At 46.0% G+C, this 15,881-nt stretch overlaps 3 protein-coding genes across 4 annotated transcripts; all 3 read right to left on the reverse strand.

The window, feature by feature from the left end:
* Window positions 1-5,182: 5,182 nt before the first annotated feature.
* Window positions 5,183-7,740, reverse strand: LOC118503007 (myosin regulatory light chain 2, smooth muscle minor isoform). Its single transcript, XM_036035817.1, has 3 exons — window positions 7,478-7,740; window positions 6,612-6,748; window positions 5,183-6,230 (listed from the first exon to the last, which is right to left on the reverse strand). Exons 1-3 carry the CDS (start codon window positions 7,646-7,648, stop codon window positions 6,047-6,049), a joined length of 492 nt encoding a protein of 163 aa, XP_035891710.1. The 5' UTR covers window positions 7,649-7,740; the 3' UTR covers window positions 5,183-6,046.
* Window positions 7,741-7,943: 203 nt separating this feature from the next.
* Window positions 7,944-8,844, reverse strand: LOC118502998. The gene has a single exon (XM_036035806.1). It carries the CDS (start codon window positions 8,744-8,746, stop codon window positions 8,030-8,032), a length of 717 nt encoding a protein of 238 aa, XP_035891699.1. The 5' UTR covers window positions 8,747-8,844; the 3' UTR covers window positions 7,944-8,029.
* Window positions 8,845-9,674: 830 nt separating this feature from the next.
* LOC118503001 (glutathione S-transferase D7) lies at window positions 9,675-13,683 on the reverse strand. 2 transcript variants are annotated; one of them, XM_036035811.1, is made up of 4 exons: window positions 12,829-13,683; window positions 12,294-12,503; window positions 10,252-10,393; window positions 9,675-10,156 (listed from the first exon to the last, which is right to left on the reverse strand). In XM_036035811.1, the coding sequence occupies exons 2-4, from the start codon at window positions 12,491-12,493 to the stop codon at window positions 9,842-9,844; spliced, it is 657 nt and encodes a 218-aa protein (XP_035891704.1). In that variant the 5' UTR covers window positions 12,494-12,503; window positions 12,829-13,683; the 3' UTR covers window positions 9,675-9,841. The 2 variants fall into 2 exon arrangements, with proteins under 2 accessions (XP_035891704.1, XP_035891705.1); XM_036035812.1 differs by lacking the exons at window positions 12,294-12,503; window positions 12,829-13,683 and adding an exon at window positions 10,457-12,112.
* Between the last annotated feature and the right edge of the window lie 2,198 nt (window positions 13,684-15,881).

The raw sequence follows: 15,881 nt of genomic DNA on the forward strand, positions 1-15,881 counted from the left end.
TTTTTCATTTACATTATTTTACCAATGATGATACGAAATTAGATATCTTATTTCATGACAGGTACAGAACGACATGGAAACGAGTTTATTCCGATATTCGATCCACAAAGCCCACTGCGTGTGTGGTAATGATAGATAATTCTGGCGTAAAAACCATGATGCAGCTTTATGGCACAAAAACAATGTTTGTTTCAAGCTTCGTTCGTAAAATTCGGCATTGGTTAATTAAAAGTTGCTAAACATTATCGGCGGAACACATCCATCGTGCCCCTGGTCGTAGCTAGTAGATCAAATTATTTTTGGAATGAAATTTGAAACTGCTCAGATTTTTACGTTGTAGCTGTACTGCCTGCAGCTATGAACATTTTCCCCACTTAGGGGATACTTTAAAAATTGGAAAGCATTAGGAAAATTCTAATTCAGCTGTGGGAATAAGCTCCAATGGCAGCAAACGAATACTGCAAATGAAAACTCGGTCTATGAAGATGAGCTTCCGTTCTTTCTCCTGTAGCGAGCATATTAGTCGCTAATGACAGTTTGTTTTTGGTTTGCTTTAATCCGTACCGTAGCTCCAGCTAATTCCACACGGGCTGCATGGCTTAAGCAAACACGGGGCGTTATTATCTTTTCGTACATTAGCGGCTCGAAACTGGGGCCTCGAATAAAAAAAAACAGGAGTCAACACACCACGTTGAATTCATTTCCAAATGAAAAACAAGAAAAACCAGCTCCCATTTCCCGTATATGGCCTTTTGGTGCGTTATGACGGTTCTACCTGGTGCTGCTGCTACTCTCCCAGGAATTCTGCTACCCAAACCGTTAAAGAATATCTTCCAGCCCGGCCGTGGATGGCGCAAAAGGTAGCGCAAAGATATATTTCCCCATCCCTTAAGCCAAGCACCGGGGGATGGATGCACGGGCATTGAGCGAACGATTCAATTTTCCGCGTATTTCAATTGTGCTCGCATGAGCAATAAAGTAAACTTTTACGGCACCACTCAAGAGTTGCTCGCGGAGGGCGTTGTTTTTAAGTTTCGAACCATTTTCATGCTCCCGCCAACCCCGGGGGGAATTTATGGGGGATGGGGAGGTTTACGAAAAAGTCAACCAAATGTGTAACACAGTCAAGATGCTCACTCACACATGTTTCCATGCATGGTGTTGCGTGGAAGTTAAAGAAAATTTTGTTATGTTTGCTTTCCGGTTGTGAAAAAAATTGGCTTTCCAATTTGGGTTTGCTTTCAATTTTCTTGCTCCGTTAAAAGAAAAACAAAAACCGAGCTTAGTACGCTCAAAATATGTCTCCGTAGCGATTAAGCCCTTCAGCAGCGGGTTTTTGCATCCTGCATTTTGCCTCATTTCCGATTGGCCTACATTTGCTGGGCCGGGCTGGCAAGTTCACGAGCTCACGAAAGGAAATTACAGCCAGCATCCGGTTTCCCCCTCCTTGTTCGCGTGATGCAACTTCATTTTCCCATTCCTCTGCACCGCATTCTAATGTAGAACTGTTAGAACTCTTCCGGTAAGCAGACGCCGAAACACAACTTTTCTATCGGCAAATAGGCACTGGGTAGTGAATTTAAAGGCTAGTCATCCGTGCAAACCCGTGCCGGATAAGTGGATGGTCAGCAAAGCTCCAGCGGTTCTTGTGTAATTTGATGCACTGGACCCCGATAGCGTTGGGGCTAGAGATCATCCGATATCTGTGCGTTGCGCCTCGGCTGTGCTAGAATCGTGGCACTAGGGCCACATCGAGTGTGCCTGTGTGTGCCAACTAGTCAGCGATCAGTGGCGCACTTTTTTGGCATCCGTTATCGATTCGAACCCGAAACCTGGCCAAATGTCGGTTCGGGTTCTGAAGCGCTCGCACAAGAAACTCCGCCGGCTCCGGTTAGCGTCGCGTGAAATGACTCGAAACGAAATGCCAAACGGGCGGCGACCGACTGCGAACACTCGCCATCGGCATCGACTTGCTCGCCGGTTTTGATGTTCCTTGTGTGCAGCCATGTGTAAATGTTACTTTTTCATGGCCGACGACAATGGGCTTACAGTGTTCTGGGGTAAAAACACAGGATTTCCCGAGCAGGAAGAGATATTTCGGGTAGAATCCAGAAGCGCCCTCGATATCTGGCGCTCGTACCAGTCTTCCCAGGAGTGTTGAACGTTGCTCTGTGCAAAGAGGTGCGTGTTTGAAATCGGTTGAAAAAAAAAGCCCCATTTCTGTGTCCTCCCGGAAGGACTTTCAAGATGTCTGCTTAGGTTGGGCGTATGTGATTTGCCTACCGGTGCACTCTCCAGATCCCTCTTTTTCTTTGTGCGCTCGTGACAAAGCTCACGACAAAGCTCTGTCAGCAAAATGGACACGTTGAGACAGCAAAACCAAGATCGTATCATCATACGGCGAAACCAGCCGGAAGGTGCAAAGCGTCTGCAATTCATATGTACGGCCAGTGTGTTCGTTAGTGTACCGTCCCGGGCACGGTGCGTGTGCCCGCGTTCAAACGTAACGTCCTGAACGTGCTCGACGTGAATCTACCCAACCCAGCGCAGCCACCGGTGGTGGTTACAGATTCTTTTCCGTTTCTCAAGCGAAACATATTTACCTTGCCCGAAGGCGCCATCCACATCCACGCCGAGGACGTGAAGTTGAATTTTTTAGTTGTTCCTAGCGGTACGCCGTGTTGCTGTGTTCCTTGGGGGCGCAAGATTTTGAGGCAAAAAGGATACAGCACATGGGTTTGTTAAGTCCCCGGGACACCTTCTAATGGGGAGAGTCGATGCGTTTTGTTTTCTTTTTCTCTCGGTGAAGGCACGTGTTGCTGCTAACGGAAATCAACGAGTCAACGCAAGGCAACAACACGCTGGACGTGGAACAAATCAAAGGTTTCGCCGATGGTGACTGGTGAACTACATGGAGGGATTTTTGTTCTTCTGTTTTAGTCATTGCTGGTCGTAATGCCATGGGAAGCTTAGCTTTAAATCCAACTACAAACACACAATCGGACGCTCGAGTATGTCCGAAGCACCACTAATGTTGGGCTTGCTAAATTAAAAACCCTCCGAGCGATCATCAAATGAATTGTGAACTGATTCTCCCATATCTCTTGCTGCACCAAAAATTCACACACAAAAGCATTACAAAATGCTACGGTTCTTTGTGTTTCTTGGAACTCGTAAAACTCCGCATCTCCTGTCGGAGAAATATTGTCAAATTCCTTTTGGCCAGCCGAGCGTGTACCCCATAAATTGAATCGACCATTCTGATTTAGAAAATGGAAGCCACTTTCCATCCGATTGCTTCCCAATGCTCACCGGTTTCTTAGTACATCCAGTGCCAGCACCGTCCGTCCGATATTTTATCCTTTGGTTGGATTTGTGTAATGAATTATGAGACAACGCGTTGACTGCGGGAAACGAGGAAAAAGCTTTCCAAGCCTTTTTACCTGCCAGAAGGGTTGGTACGAACCCGGTGGGACAAAGCAACACGGTTTTGTATCATTTGGCTCAAGCGAGCCCTTATCATCACCAGAAGCATGATAAACTTTTCTCCAACGAACACCGAAACACACAGGTGGTTTTCAAAGGTAGGTCCTTGTTCCTGTGATGGTCATGGTTGTGGACGATACGGAACAGACGTAAAGTTTAATGAACCAGTATTTGTAGCTAGTTAGTTTGTGTTGTGTGACTGTGTATTTTTATTCAATTTAGCTCAATTAGAATGTATTGTAATGGAGCTGGCTTCACAACAACTCACGCAAAAGCTAGAAGAACTAGACCGGGAGAGTGCATTAAAGTGAAATGTTTCCTCCCGGTCGTATTCCGATAATGCTCCTGCCAACTTCAACTTCAACAAACGAACGCATTAAATCCAACCAGTCCGTTGAATGGCAGCTTTGATTTGCTTTCCGAAATCATCTATACAAATGCTTAATTTCATGATAAACTGACTTAGCCCCCACCCAAAGCAAAGAAACTTCTACCAACAGCCCTTTTAACTCCTTAGTTCCTGCCACAAAGTCCACTGTCCATGTCTAGCGTTTGCAAAACCCGAGAGTGCACATCACCTCCCATCGGCAAGCTCCGGGGAGCCAAACATCTTAATGGATGATTTCTGCCGGTTAACAACATTTCACCAGCGTCTTAAAAGTATTTTGCCCAGATCTTCTTACATCTTCGCGTGGCAATTCGTGCTCGTTGGAACCCGAGCGCACCAACTCCCGGAATCTCTGACAGAAGCGGTTGATTAATGAACTTCGCGTCATACCGGATCGTACGCTATCCCTGCCCCTACCGTGAGCTACCAGCAAATCCAGCATCCAGGCGAGATATAAATGCCGAGGTTAAAGAAAAATATTTTCCTCAGAAAGAAAATTACCATCCGGTACGGTTTTGAGCGCAGCCAGCCAGCCAGCCAGCTAGCCGTTTGCTTCTGGGACGATGTCCCTTCTACCCGCGATGGTATGACGTTTAGGGGCCAATTAAAGTTTCGCTCGCTGAAAGCATTTCACTGTTTTCCTTCCACTAGCGATGCAAGTGAGTGAAGTATTCGTTTCCAAGCGGTTTTTTTTTTATTGTTCTCGTTTCGTTGCTCATAAAGTCTGTGTGGTCTTTTGGTGCATCCCGCGAATCGTGCCACCCGGTTACGGTTAAATGGTTGATGTGAAATCTGTGCATTTAATGTGTGTCTGACACAAGCGTACAATATTGCGCGAGTTTATGGTGTTGTGACCCCTGCTGCTGCGAGTCGGCTAATAAATGAAACGGAATTTATTGTGGATGTTTTGTGACATGTGCAGCACTTTAAGATGAATCAATTAGTGAAATTAATATGGTATTTGCGAAGCGATTCTGAAGAATAAGGGTTAGAATGGTGGACCGGGAAAAACAATTTGAATGGATTTTAATTAACAGTACCGATAGCTCGTACGGCAGGCCTTTTCCCGGTAATAATCACAAAACCCGTACTGTTTCGGTCGTTTCTCAGTAAATAATTCTAGTTGCTGGTAGGCGCTTATGGCCTAGTGGGAAGCTGGGTCATTGTAAAATTGTTATTCAATAGAGCATACATTCAAATGCCTTTTGGGGACGGATTCAAATTCAAAGCAATGAGGGACGATGAGCTCAAATAGCCCTAAACTATGTTGTTTGATTGAGTGAGTAACTTGAACATTGTACTTCAAAATACTGAAATATTGCTCAATTTATTGAAATACAAAGCTCTTTTCAATTTCTACTATTTTTTAGCCTTTTCAAGCTCGTCTTAGACATAATTCCTATAGATTCGTAATCGAATCACAATCGAATCCTAATCGAATTTTAATCGAATGGCAATCGAATTCCTGTTGGAACACAATTGTATTCGGATGGGGTTCGGACCGGATTCGAATCGGATTCGGATCAGAATCGGACCGGATTCGAATCGGATTCGGATTCGAACCCTTTTCGAGTCCCAACCGTTTTCAGATCCATCATTTAGGATCCAATCTAATCCGAGACTTTGCAGTAATTAGATCTTTGCTTCTTCCAAATTCCGAATCTCACATGAATACTTCAAAGGCAGATATTAAGATAAAAGGTTGCACCTTACCAAGAACATCCCGAAAGGTTCTATTAAGGAGTGGCTTTTATTAAGATTTCCACATAAAATATGCACGCGAAAGGACAGCTGCAATTTACTTAATTGCATTGAAAATTATTTACGGCACAACAGCAAACCTTTAAGCTTTCCTTTCCAAATGACTGTCTGCATCCAAAAGATGGAACCGTTTCTATGCAGTCCGGGCTGTGGAACCATAATTGTGGCTGACCTTTCTCGCTCGTTGGACTGCACTGGCAATGCAGTATATCTTCGCTGTAAGTTGGCACAGTCACCCAGATTATGAGCGTTCGCTGTCGCATGTTTATTGAAATTTCTACTGACGATAGCTGCATCGGGAGATGACTTGCCGAAGTCGAACATTCCTTTGGTGTTGCTGCACATTACTTTCGGCATCTTTCGTACGATGGTTCTCTTGGTGCACCCCCCCTTCGGCTAGAATGCGGAGCGTTACTTGTGATCTGTCCGCTGGAACCCGGATATGCTCTCTGCGAAATCCAGATAGTCTAGCTTTTCCAGCAGCTGCCCTTCGCTGTTGAGCTGTGGTCCGCGTGTGATTGCAGCATCGGCCACTGCTTCCTTCGCTTCGGTCTGGGTGAATCGATCACCGTACGTAGTTATATCGTGAATAAAGCTACCGAGCAAGGGAAGAAAAACAATAAATCGAACCGGAAGAGCGAAAACAAAAGCCGCGAAATAACATCAACTAAACATGTACGAAGCAAAGCAGCGGCACAAAATTGTGAAGCCCGGAAAAATCGAAGTTTTTGTTTGGTCGGCAGCCCTTGAATCGGTTCTGGCCGGTTAGCCTCGGGGCGGCGGCTGCCTTTTCGGTGGCCACCAGTATCACATTTCCAGCCCAGAAGTCAGACATCGGAGAAGTTTTTTAATTAAACCCGTACGCTTTCTGTACCGCTTTTGGCAAACGGTTTCGCGCTCGACCTAATTCGCTGGCCGTACGGTTGAACTGCTTCCGCTTTACTCAACACAACTCCCGCCACTCCGTCCCACTTACCGGTTCTTGTCGATGAAGCCCGTGTTGGCCTTGTCCCACATTCGGAATGCACCGACCATAACGTCTTGCGGTGCTAGCCCGTTGGCACGTTGCAGCATCAGCAGCAGGAACACATCCAAATTGAGGGGTTGCACTACCTGAAAGAAATGTCCGAGCCAAGCCACGGAACACGGGATATAATAGAGGGCGATTTTTCGGGTTGGGGTGTGCATGCTGGAAAATTTACAGATTTTAATTGAGTTCATGTAATGGGCAGTGGGAGAGTCTTAACCGACCCGGTGGACAAACACAGTGTGGCAGCAGGCGAACGCAAGCCAAGCTCACAATTTACACTATCTGGCATGGCAGTTGCTTTCGGGCGTGCAGAAACCATCGGGTCTGAAGATTATTTGAATTTCAAATGGATTCATTTTCCACACGGCTTTACGGGCGAGCTGAACCCAGGCGCCACCAGGAAAAGCGTGAGTTGTAAATGGCCCTAAAACGGAAACTTCTTTCGGACTATGCTAATGACGGTAATTTTTGCTCATTTGTTTCCCTATCCTCGGGATTCGGGTAGGTGAAAATCAGATTATAAGAAGCTCGGGCCTTTTGTGCACCAATGTAGTAGACGGTTGTTGAACAACTTCGGTGGTTCGGTCGTTTAGATAGTGTCTTCGTTAGCAGTTTCTTGTTAGTTGTTGGATAAAAAGTTGGACATTTCTTTGCGTTACATCGGAAAACGTTGTGTAGATTATTGGAGAGAAGCTTCGAAGAAGTTTAGAAAATATTACTTCAAGAAGATAGTGAGTGAAAATTTCGTATAAAAATTACAGCTCTAAGTTAAATGATGTCTCTAAGTTAAATGAATGAGGGAACAAACTTACTCCATCGAACATCTGATCAATGTCGTACTCGGATTTGTCCACACCGAGCGTTAAGAATGTATTCTTCAGATCTTGCTCACTAATCACACCGTCACCATCAAGATCGAACAGACAAAACGCTTTCTTCAGCTCGTACACCTTCGGTTGGTTAAGATCCTTCAGGAAATCCATCACTTCGCCGAATCGATACTCGCGATCGTTCACACACTTTTGATGCCTCACATGTTCAGGGGTTGGTGTTTTTATAGCTTTTCCCCATTTTGCAAGAAATGATCGTAAAAGATCGGTAATGCACCTGCGCCGAAAAGTCCCAACCCATCTTTCTTATCATGATCGCCAACTGCTACTAAATGATGTCATCGATGGCCAGCATTTACGCAATTAAGATGTTTCTCCTGGGACGATTTAATTAGCACACATTCCACGTGCGACAGTTGTCAAGCGGAATAAATCAACCACCGATGGATTTAGAATATGGGTAAGATGTAGTTTATTGAGAGTAATGACACAATCGTACGGTGACTTAGTTCGTAAGGTAATCTGCCGGGTGAATCAGCTCCTAGCGGCGGCGTTCGCTTTCCGTTCGGTCGCCTCCTTTACCACGTTGTTTAATCGCTGGAAACGATCGATCGCGGTGTACAGGAATTCGGCCGCCCGTTTAACCCGCTCCGGTGTGACCTGATCGCCCACCGTCTGCACGATCTCCTGGGCCGTCTCCTGAGCTCCGGTAAGAAACTTTGCGTTGCGGAACGATAGGGTACAGAACGGGGTGAAGAAACAGGTGAGCGAAGTGAGAATCGTGCCGAAGAACAGCACACCGACCGATCCGACCAACACCGACACTAGTCGACCGACGAACGTGACGAGTGAACGAGCGCTTGGGAGCAGTGTGCGCATCGAGCTGAGCAGTGACGGTGAATCCTTCTCCACCGGGGCTGGGATGAGAAAGCCTTCGAATCCTCCGGTCGGGATGGCAGCGAAAGCGGTGGCCGCATCGAACGGTGCACCGCCGAAGTACGGTGTCGCTGGGTAGGGATGTCCGGTGTACGAGTGTACGTACTGCTGGACGGCATCCTGGGGCAGGAACTTCTGGTACAGGGATGGATCGTAGGCAGGATTTTCCAGCTGCAGCGTTGGTTTGTCTACCGTTCCGAGTGGCTTCAGTACTTGCTGTTGGGATTGCTGCTGTGGTTGTAGCTGTTGGCCCGATTGGTCTGACTGGGCCAGCGTAGTCCCGAGCAGGAAGAGAAGCACAGTGTACGACTTCATTTTTCACGACACAGCAAACTTTTTCTAGGCAAACAATTCACGAACGTTACTCTGCACTCGACCAAGGTCTGTTTTCTACTAACGCGTGAGCCCAGCTTATCCTGGACGTCTTATATAGATGTGCAGCATCTCATCCGGAGGCCATTCGGAGAAGGAAAAAAAAAACCTTCCACGACACAAGGATTCCAGGAAGAGCAAGTGAGATAAGCTTTCCGAAATGAATGATTTACATTGGTTTGCAATTAGCTCACACAGTGCCAAAGAGGCTTTAGACAGTTAGAGCAGGACACAGGAGCAAAAAGGTGCGTTACTATCATCCTAACATCCTGCCCATCCACAACACTGATAATGTGTCTAAATGGACTTTCCGAAATCCGTCATTTGCACCGATCCTCCAGGTGCAGGTGCAGAGGATCCTCAGAAATTGTGGACAGCAAAAAACAAAAGGAATGTGCGATAACACCTCGCCAGGTAAGGACTCGGGATCCTTTCCGTCCGTTAAAACATGTCCTTTTCCGACCCGATTGTCACGGTGTCCTTTTCCATTCGGTTGTCCATTTCTCTCTGTCGTTGCCATTTCCTGTGTCCTGCCGAGCGTCAAGTGTCAAAAGCATAATCGGGGGTGCAATATTGAGTGTGTTGACCATAAACTCGCCTCTAACCCACTCGCTCGGTGAATTGTTGGGTGTGTGTGTGTTTCTTGTCGACCAGTTCCAGCCAACTTCTCAACTACCTGGTTCGATTTCGTTCGAACGTTTGTATCATTCTGACCTTCGGTAATGCGAGCAAAGTGGATTATCTTGTAGGGTTTGAAGTTTGTTCGATTTTTTAGGACCTTTCTGTATTTTGTGTATCCTTTTTCGAAATGAGTCGAGCTTCGAACAACTCAGGATAAACTTAAAAAGCCTTCCCAAAGTCACCGTTTCAATCACTTTGTTTGATATGATTTATTCAACAAAATACAGCCCTTCATAAACAAATTGCCTACAAACTAGCGTATAAAGACGGTTTGTTTGGATTTCGTTTTGCGAGTACTTGATTCATTGCTTATAGAAAAAAAAAACGTATTTCAATTCTATTGTCCACCATTCCTTCCTACTGCTTCAGTTTCGATCGAAACAGTCCCGCCAGCGTTTCGGCTCCGGTTTCATTAATTTCCTTGTAACCGTGCCCCTGCAGCTCATCCTTGCACTTCTGCAGCCAGGCCCGTACCTTCGGGTACGGATGGAGGTCGAACTGGAATGCTTCGATCTGTGACACGGTCACGCACAGCGCAATGTCCGCTATCGTGAAGTGGTTCGCGGCCGACCATTGGTACTGTTTCAGCATGGCCTCGAACCAGCCGAGCGCTTCCGCCAGCTTTGCCTTCTTCGTTTGGTCTAGGTGCGCACCAAGCTGGATGGTTGGAAACTGTTGCGGGTGGAGATGGAAGAGAAGCAAGTACAAATTAGGTAGGTTCCAATATCAAACCGGCTGGATGGAGCTGAGGGAGGGTATAGGCTTACATAGTAATCGACGACCCGTTGGTAGAGTGTGCCGAGATCGAAGTGTAAGCGCTGATCGACGATGGCCCGGGAGCGGAAATCCTTCGGATAGAGATTTTCGTCCTTGCCGTAAGCGGACACCAGGTACGACAGAATCACGCGACTGGAATGGACGTTAAGAAGGTGAGATTGTTTGAAGTACTGGTTGGTGTAGCATTTTTTTTACTGAGTGTTTGCATGTTCTATTCCACGAAGAAGAGCCCCAATAGTTGTATTTACGGTTCTAATTTTTCTGCCGGTATCACATATTAATAAATTTCGTAAATTGCATAATTTATTAGGAACTCCCCTATCTTTTTCTTTCATATCGAAAGTGTCCCCTCATCTGTAATTTCAGGTTTCTCTTTACTTGTTAGATGGGCAACATTAGTTAAAAAAAAACGGTACTAGATCTAGACAATTTAAAAAAAATCGGAACTAGTTCCGGAAGGTACCGCAAGAACTGCCGGAACTGCTGGAACCGTTGTAAGCGGAATCGGGCAGAATTGTTTGAACTGCCGAAACCGTTGGAACTGTCGAAATAATCGGAACCATCTGGATTCATAGTCGGAAAGCATGAGTGAGTTTGAGCCCACCTTTAGTAAACGGGTTTTACGGTTTTAAACCTTTGTATGGGTCGTTGAGTGTCAAGAGTCATACAAATTGTCGACCCGTTCATCAAAGGGCTCATACTCACTTATACGAGTCGACTACGATTCCAGACGGTTCCGACAGTTCCGACGGTACTGACGGTTCCTACGATTCCCACGGCTCCGGACGATACCAAACGGTTTCGGGTTGTATGGCCGATTCCATTTCTTGGCTATTCCAATCCGAGCCGGAATCACTCCGGCCGGATCCACAGTGAAATCGTGGATGCATTGCAAAGAACCCATCACCAGTGTCAGGTTCTGTGGAGGAATAGTCCACATGTGAAGTTCAGTTTTATTTCGAGGAATCCTTCTCTAGATTTACAATTCAGTTCATGCCTTTTCATTTTAATTTTGAACCCTAGAGATCCTTTCATGCTTTCTTAACTTATACTAAAAAAAAAATTATGTCGAAATAGACGAAAGGAATCATTTCGCTTTCATAGAACTAATAAAGTACTGAAGTAATTCCCCGTACTCAGTTTCAGCCTTGCAATAAGCTTGAAATGGTAAACATCAATCAAATATAAGTTGTTTTTTCCCATTGTTGTGTGCCCTCCCGAAGTCAATCAATAAATTATGACGGTGCAATTTTAGTAGCAGCACGTTAACATGCTCAGCTAAGCTTAAAGCCCGTACCCCACCACGACACGATGATGCGATTGTAAAGAAATTGTTTGAAACACGCACTTCACACTGTTATCAGCCGAAGGAATCGTCCATAATCGTCACGTGACACGTTTGACATTTTCAACTGTTCGATAATGCATGAAGGTTTTCCTTCTTGATTTCCACGGCCACCACCATCTCCCTCCCCCCTAGGTAGAAGACACAAACATCAACCTAATACCGACACTTCGTCTTCATTGTGGCACCGGACGGCAACGCTAAGGATAACGAATGAGCATTCCATTAATAATCATTTACTGCCTCGGGGACGGGGCTCGATTCGCTGCTGGCCCCGTGGAAAACGTGAGCCTATTTTTTTCCCGAATTATGTGCCATTGATTTTCACCGATGTGTCACTTTCCCACGGTTTCCCAACATCCGTCGTCGCACTCGAAATAGATCGTAATGCGTACCACCGCGTAGGTGAAAATCCAATAAACACACACACGCGCGTGCGAGCACTGGAAAACTGGGACCATCCTCCGAATGGGCGAGCCAACATTCTCGATACGCAACAATCGAAAATAGATAAGAAAAACACATCACGCACTACCTTCGACAAGGTGGGACCAAGGTTTAAGTTTAAGCTCGCCCTGGCCGTTTTTTTTCCCTTTCGAGTGGTTCGAACCCTGTTCCCGGTATGGTACTCTGCAGCGGGGAAAATCGATACTCTTCGCCGTGTGCTGTGAGTGTGTGGTGGCTTACCTTTCCCATAGCACCAGCCCATGATCGTCCAGCGTCGGTATGCAGTGCTGTGGGTTCAGCTCTACAAAGTCTGGTTTCAGCTGTTCGCCTTCCATCACGTTCAGCGCCTTCAGCTCCAGCTCCACACCGATCATCTTGGCGAGCAGCAGCACCGATCGGCACGGTGGCGATGGGGGCAGATAGTACAGCACCGGCGTCATTGGACCGCGCCTACAATCCAGAATCGAGATGCGAAATCAAAACACGTGGCGCGTACTATAATTACACTTCATAATCCTGTCTGCTTGGGTAAAGCGGAAAGAAACAACAGACGACCTAGCCCGATCAAAACACAAAAGCCCAACCGCTTGACCCCCCCCCCCCCCCCGCCCCGCAGGACAGGAGCATCATGCTAAAGGATTAAATTAATGACCAGAACAATAGCAACGACAGACGACCCCGAAAGCATAACGAGAATTGTCGTTCGGTTCGGCTAGCACGCACCCGGCTAATCACCCAATTAACGTTTTCCGATTACCGCTTCCGGCACACTTACTTGACAAATTTGGATTGGATCACGGCAACACTTTCGATGCAGTTACCCAGCTTGACGGTGGTTGGAGTTGTATCCTTTCAACGGTTCGAAACCAGCTGCCTACCATCCGTTGGTCGTTGGATGCTCGTACTCGGACGATTGCTATCGGTAGCGGGACTGGGCACCTTCACTATCGGTACTCCACCAGCACCAGCGTTACGCATCGAACGTGACACCGTGTGCCTCGTCGTGTGGCGGCGTGAATCAGCACCCGAAGAAGCCGAACAAATACGCGGAACGGAACGGCGCCGGTAGCCACGGGCGGCGTGCCTCGCAGGCAGAAAACGGTTCCCAGGAAATTTACCAAACCGGACCGAGGCCACGACGAGGACCCACGGTGACAGTGCTGCAGCCGAGCTTTGGTGGAGATGTTTCGCTTGAGCTCCTGGGACGCTAGACGCTAGTGCCGGTTCGTCGTCGTTGCTCCCGTAATGACTTTGTCCAAAGCATAGAATTCCTGGTTGCGGTCCTTTTTGAGGTTCTTCCGCACTAGCCGTGTAACGGATCCACGGGTCCACCTTGCCCGTTCTAGAATGCGCTGAATGCCGCAAATAGTTGTGGTGATATCCGCATGCACACCGCACCGTGTGGATATAACAACACTCTCGCCAGCCGATAGTTCCGAACTGAACCAAGGGGAACGTGGACACGTCGACTTTAGCGCATCTTGGGCCGTCCCACGTCCCACGACGCGATTGCAGCAAAGCAAACACTGGGGTGTTCCCGGGTTCTGTTGAAACCGAAAAGGAATCGGGCGCTCGCTGTGCACGTGCATGCAATGTATGTAGGCGCCCGCTTTTCGAGTCCATCCCCTTTCCGGTGTTCGTCCCGGTCCGGTGGGCTGAATAGGTCGAGCCCTTGCGGGAAATCAGTGCCATTGATCGGGCAGGTGGGTGGGTGGGTGGGTAAGGGGGCCAGGGGAAGGGAGACCTGTTACTATGGTACGGTGTTTTGTTATGGTACCTCAAGGTTTTGCTCCGGTTGCCTAGGCGAGGGCAGCGAAACTACGTTCGCAAACTGTTCGTCATCGTGCGAACTTGCCCGTTTCAGAAATTCCGTGTGTCGTCACTAGTTTGGCTGCCACGGCGAACCGTTTACACGGAGCTGATGATGGTGGATGGATAGATAGGTGTAAATATTGTATTTCCTGTTGAAGTTTACCTCCGGATTTCGGATCATATTTAAATGGCATTTAGAAACACCGGTCAATTGGTTCAATTTACTTTTGTATCTTTAAATATATCAAATCAAAGGATTATGGAACAGCATGTAGTGTAAACAGTCTGGAATGGTCTGTGGAGACATGCAACACGAAAAATCTAACCTCAGAATACCTCAGCTCCACACTACGTCACGAATTTCTCTTCCTGCCCTTGTATGCCCTGATTCCGGTATATTGTACCGCACGTTCGAGTATGAGTGCGAAATGGCGATAATTATACTGTTGGCCGCAGCAGTAGCAATATCTCGTGTACCAGTACGGTATCGTGGTTAGGTGTTTTGTATGGCGTTTGTTTCGGAAATTGAAGCTTATCAGCAGTAACCGACCCATAATTACTTGCGGTCCCGGAATGTTGCATTCATGTTTTACGAAACCTGAATGCACTCGACTCGCTACAGTGAACGGTCGAGAATGGTCGTTAGGGCAAAAAAGATGAAGCGAATAGAATTTTAGATAGTGTTCATATTTTTGTTTTGCATGCACGAATCTGCTTCGTCATGTCGTGAGTGAGTCAGCAGAAAACGGAATTGTTAGACGTGTTTGATGAAGCTCTGATGAACTATTAATTCTTTGCGAACATACGCGGGAAGAATTCGCAATAGAATAGATAATGATGTTACATGTTTTGTTTTTTTCTTGGCGCTATTATATAAGGGTCGAGGCGGATGAATCATGGAATGTTGGGCAGACGTCACATTCTGTGTTAACAACATGTATCCGTAACCTTCAAATTTATAAGTGTGCGCTGTTTGTCGTTACTGGAGCATTTTCTGTTTTTGATAGTATTTTAATTACTATAATAAAGAAGGTAGCTTTGTCTATTTATTTCTGGTTTGAAAATTCGTTTGATACACCTGTATAAAAGTATTAGATTTTTTTATTAAAAGTATATTAAAATTACAGATGATTGTCATCCCATTTAATTCCTTTTTATATACCCTTTCATGGTAAAATAATTTGTTTATCGAACTATTGCGTGACTTTAACACCACACCGTACGTTCCTCGAGTCGTTGGTCAACGGTACAATTAGTGTAACGTATTTTTGTTCGTTTCGTGCTCTGTTTAACACCATCATGAACTTTCCATTTTACTTGCACTTTGAACGCCTACGTGAGGTCAGGTGCAAAAGTTTCTAACCAAGTGCCCGGCCAAGTTGTGAACTCGAGGGGTACTCGTGTTGCCTTTTTTAAACAAATCAATGGCCCATCCGAGAAAATCTCGACTGTAGCTGATTACAAGTGATTTTATTTATCTTTAATCGTTATTGATTATGTGATTCTGCTTGCTGGAATACGAAGATATTCAGTAAAAGCTAATATGAACGCAGAAGAAATGACCGTTGGAACAGCGCCATCTGTTGGAGAGTAGCAATACTGCAGATGGAAACGGAAGACGAAAGAGATGTAGAATATTTTTAGCAACGATTAATAAACAGTAACTGATGTAAAAAAGACTTTTCTTATCCTAATTTGACAGTATTTTTCAACTTTTTTATTCTTACTTTAAAATATTCTCTCCATTTTTTAAATTACAAAATCTTATCATTAATGCGCAATCCAATCCAAAATGGGCTGTAAATGATCAGTTTTCTCGAATCACTTTTAAAATACCTTTGTGGCTAACAATTGCACAAAAATGCATAAAACCACTGAAAGCTCCACTTTTATCTCACCAAACAAACGCTTTTATCACCAACACCCGCAAACGCTTCAGCCATCAGCATCCGCCGGTAAAGCCGGTGAGCTCACATGCCGGCAATGACTTTCAATTTTTCTAGCTGCTCCATCCAT

This window comes from Anopheles stephensi, chromosome 2 (assembly GCF_013141755.1).
Source record: "Anopheles stephensi strain Indian chromosome 2, UCI_ANSTEP_V1.0, whole genome shotgun sequence".
In the NCBI taxonomy this organism is placed as follows: domain Eukaryota; kingdom Metazoa; phylum Arthropoda; class Insecta; order Diptera; family Culicidae; genus Anopheles; species Anopheles stephensi.

Coding starts and splice junctions, on each gene's coding strand:
- LOC118502998 (XM_036035806.1), bottom strand. CDS start 8,746: ATGAAGTCGTACACTGTGCTTCTCTTCCTGCTCGGGACTACGCTGGCC.
- LOC118503007 (XM_036035817.1), bottom strand. CDS start 7,648: ATGGATTTCCTGAAGGATCTTAACCAACCGAAGGTGTACGAGCTGAAG. Junction 6,749..7,477: donor TTGATCAGATGTTCGATGGA/GTAAGTTTGTTC, acceptor CATTTCTTTCAG/GTAGTGCAACCCCTCAATTT. Junction 6,231..6,611: donor GGCTTCATCGACAAGAACCG/GTAAGTGGGACG, acceptor CTTGCTCGGTAG/CTTTATTCACGATATAACTA.
- LOC118503001 (XM_036035811.1), bottom strand. CDS start 12,493: ATGACGCCGGTGCTGTACTATCTGCCCCCATCGCCACCGTGCCGATCG. Junction 10,394..12,293: donor GGGCTGGTGCTATGGGAAAG/GTAAGCCACCAC, acceptor CGTCCATTCCAG/TCGCGTGATTCTGTCGTACC. Junction 10,157..10,251: donor AACGGGTCGTCGATTACTAT/GTAAGCCTATAC, acceptor CACCCGCAACAG/TTTCCAACCATCCAGCTTGG.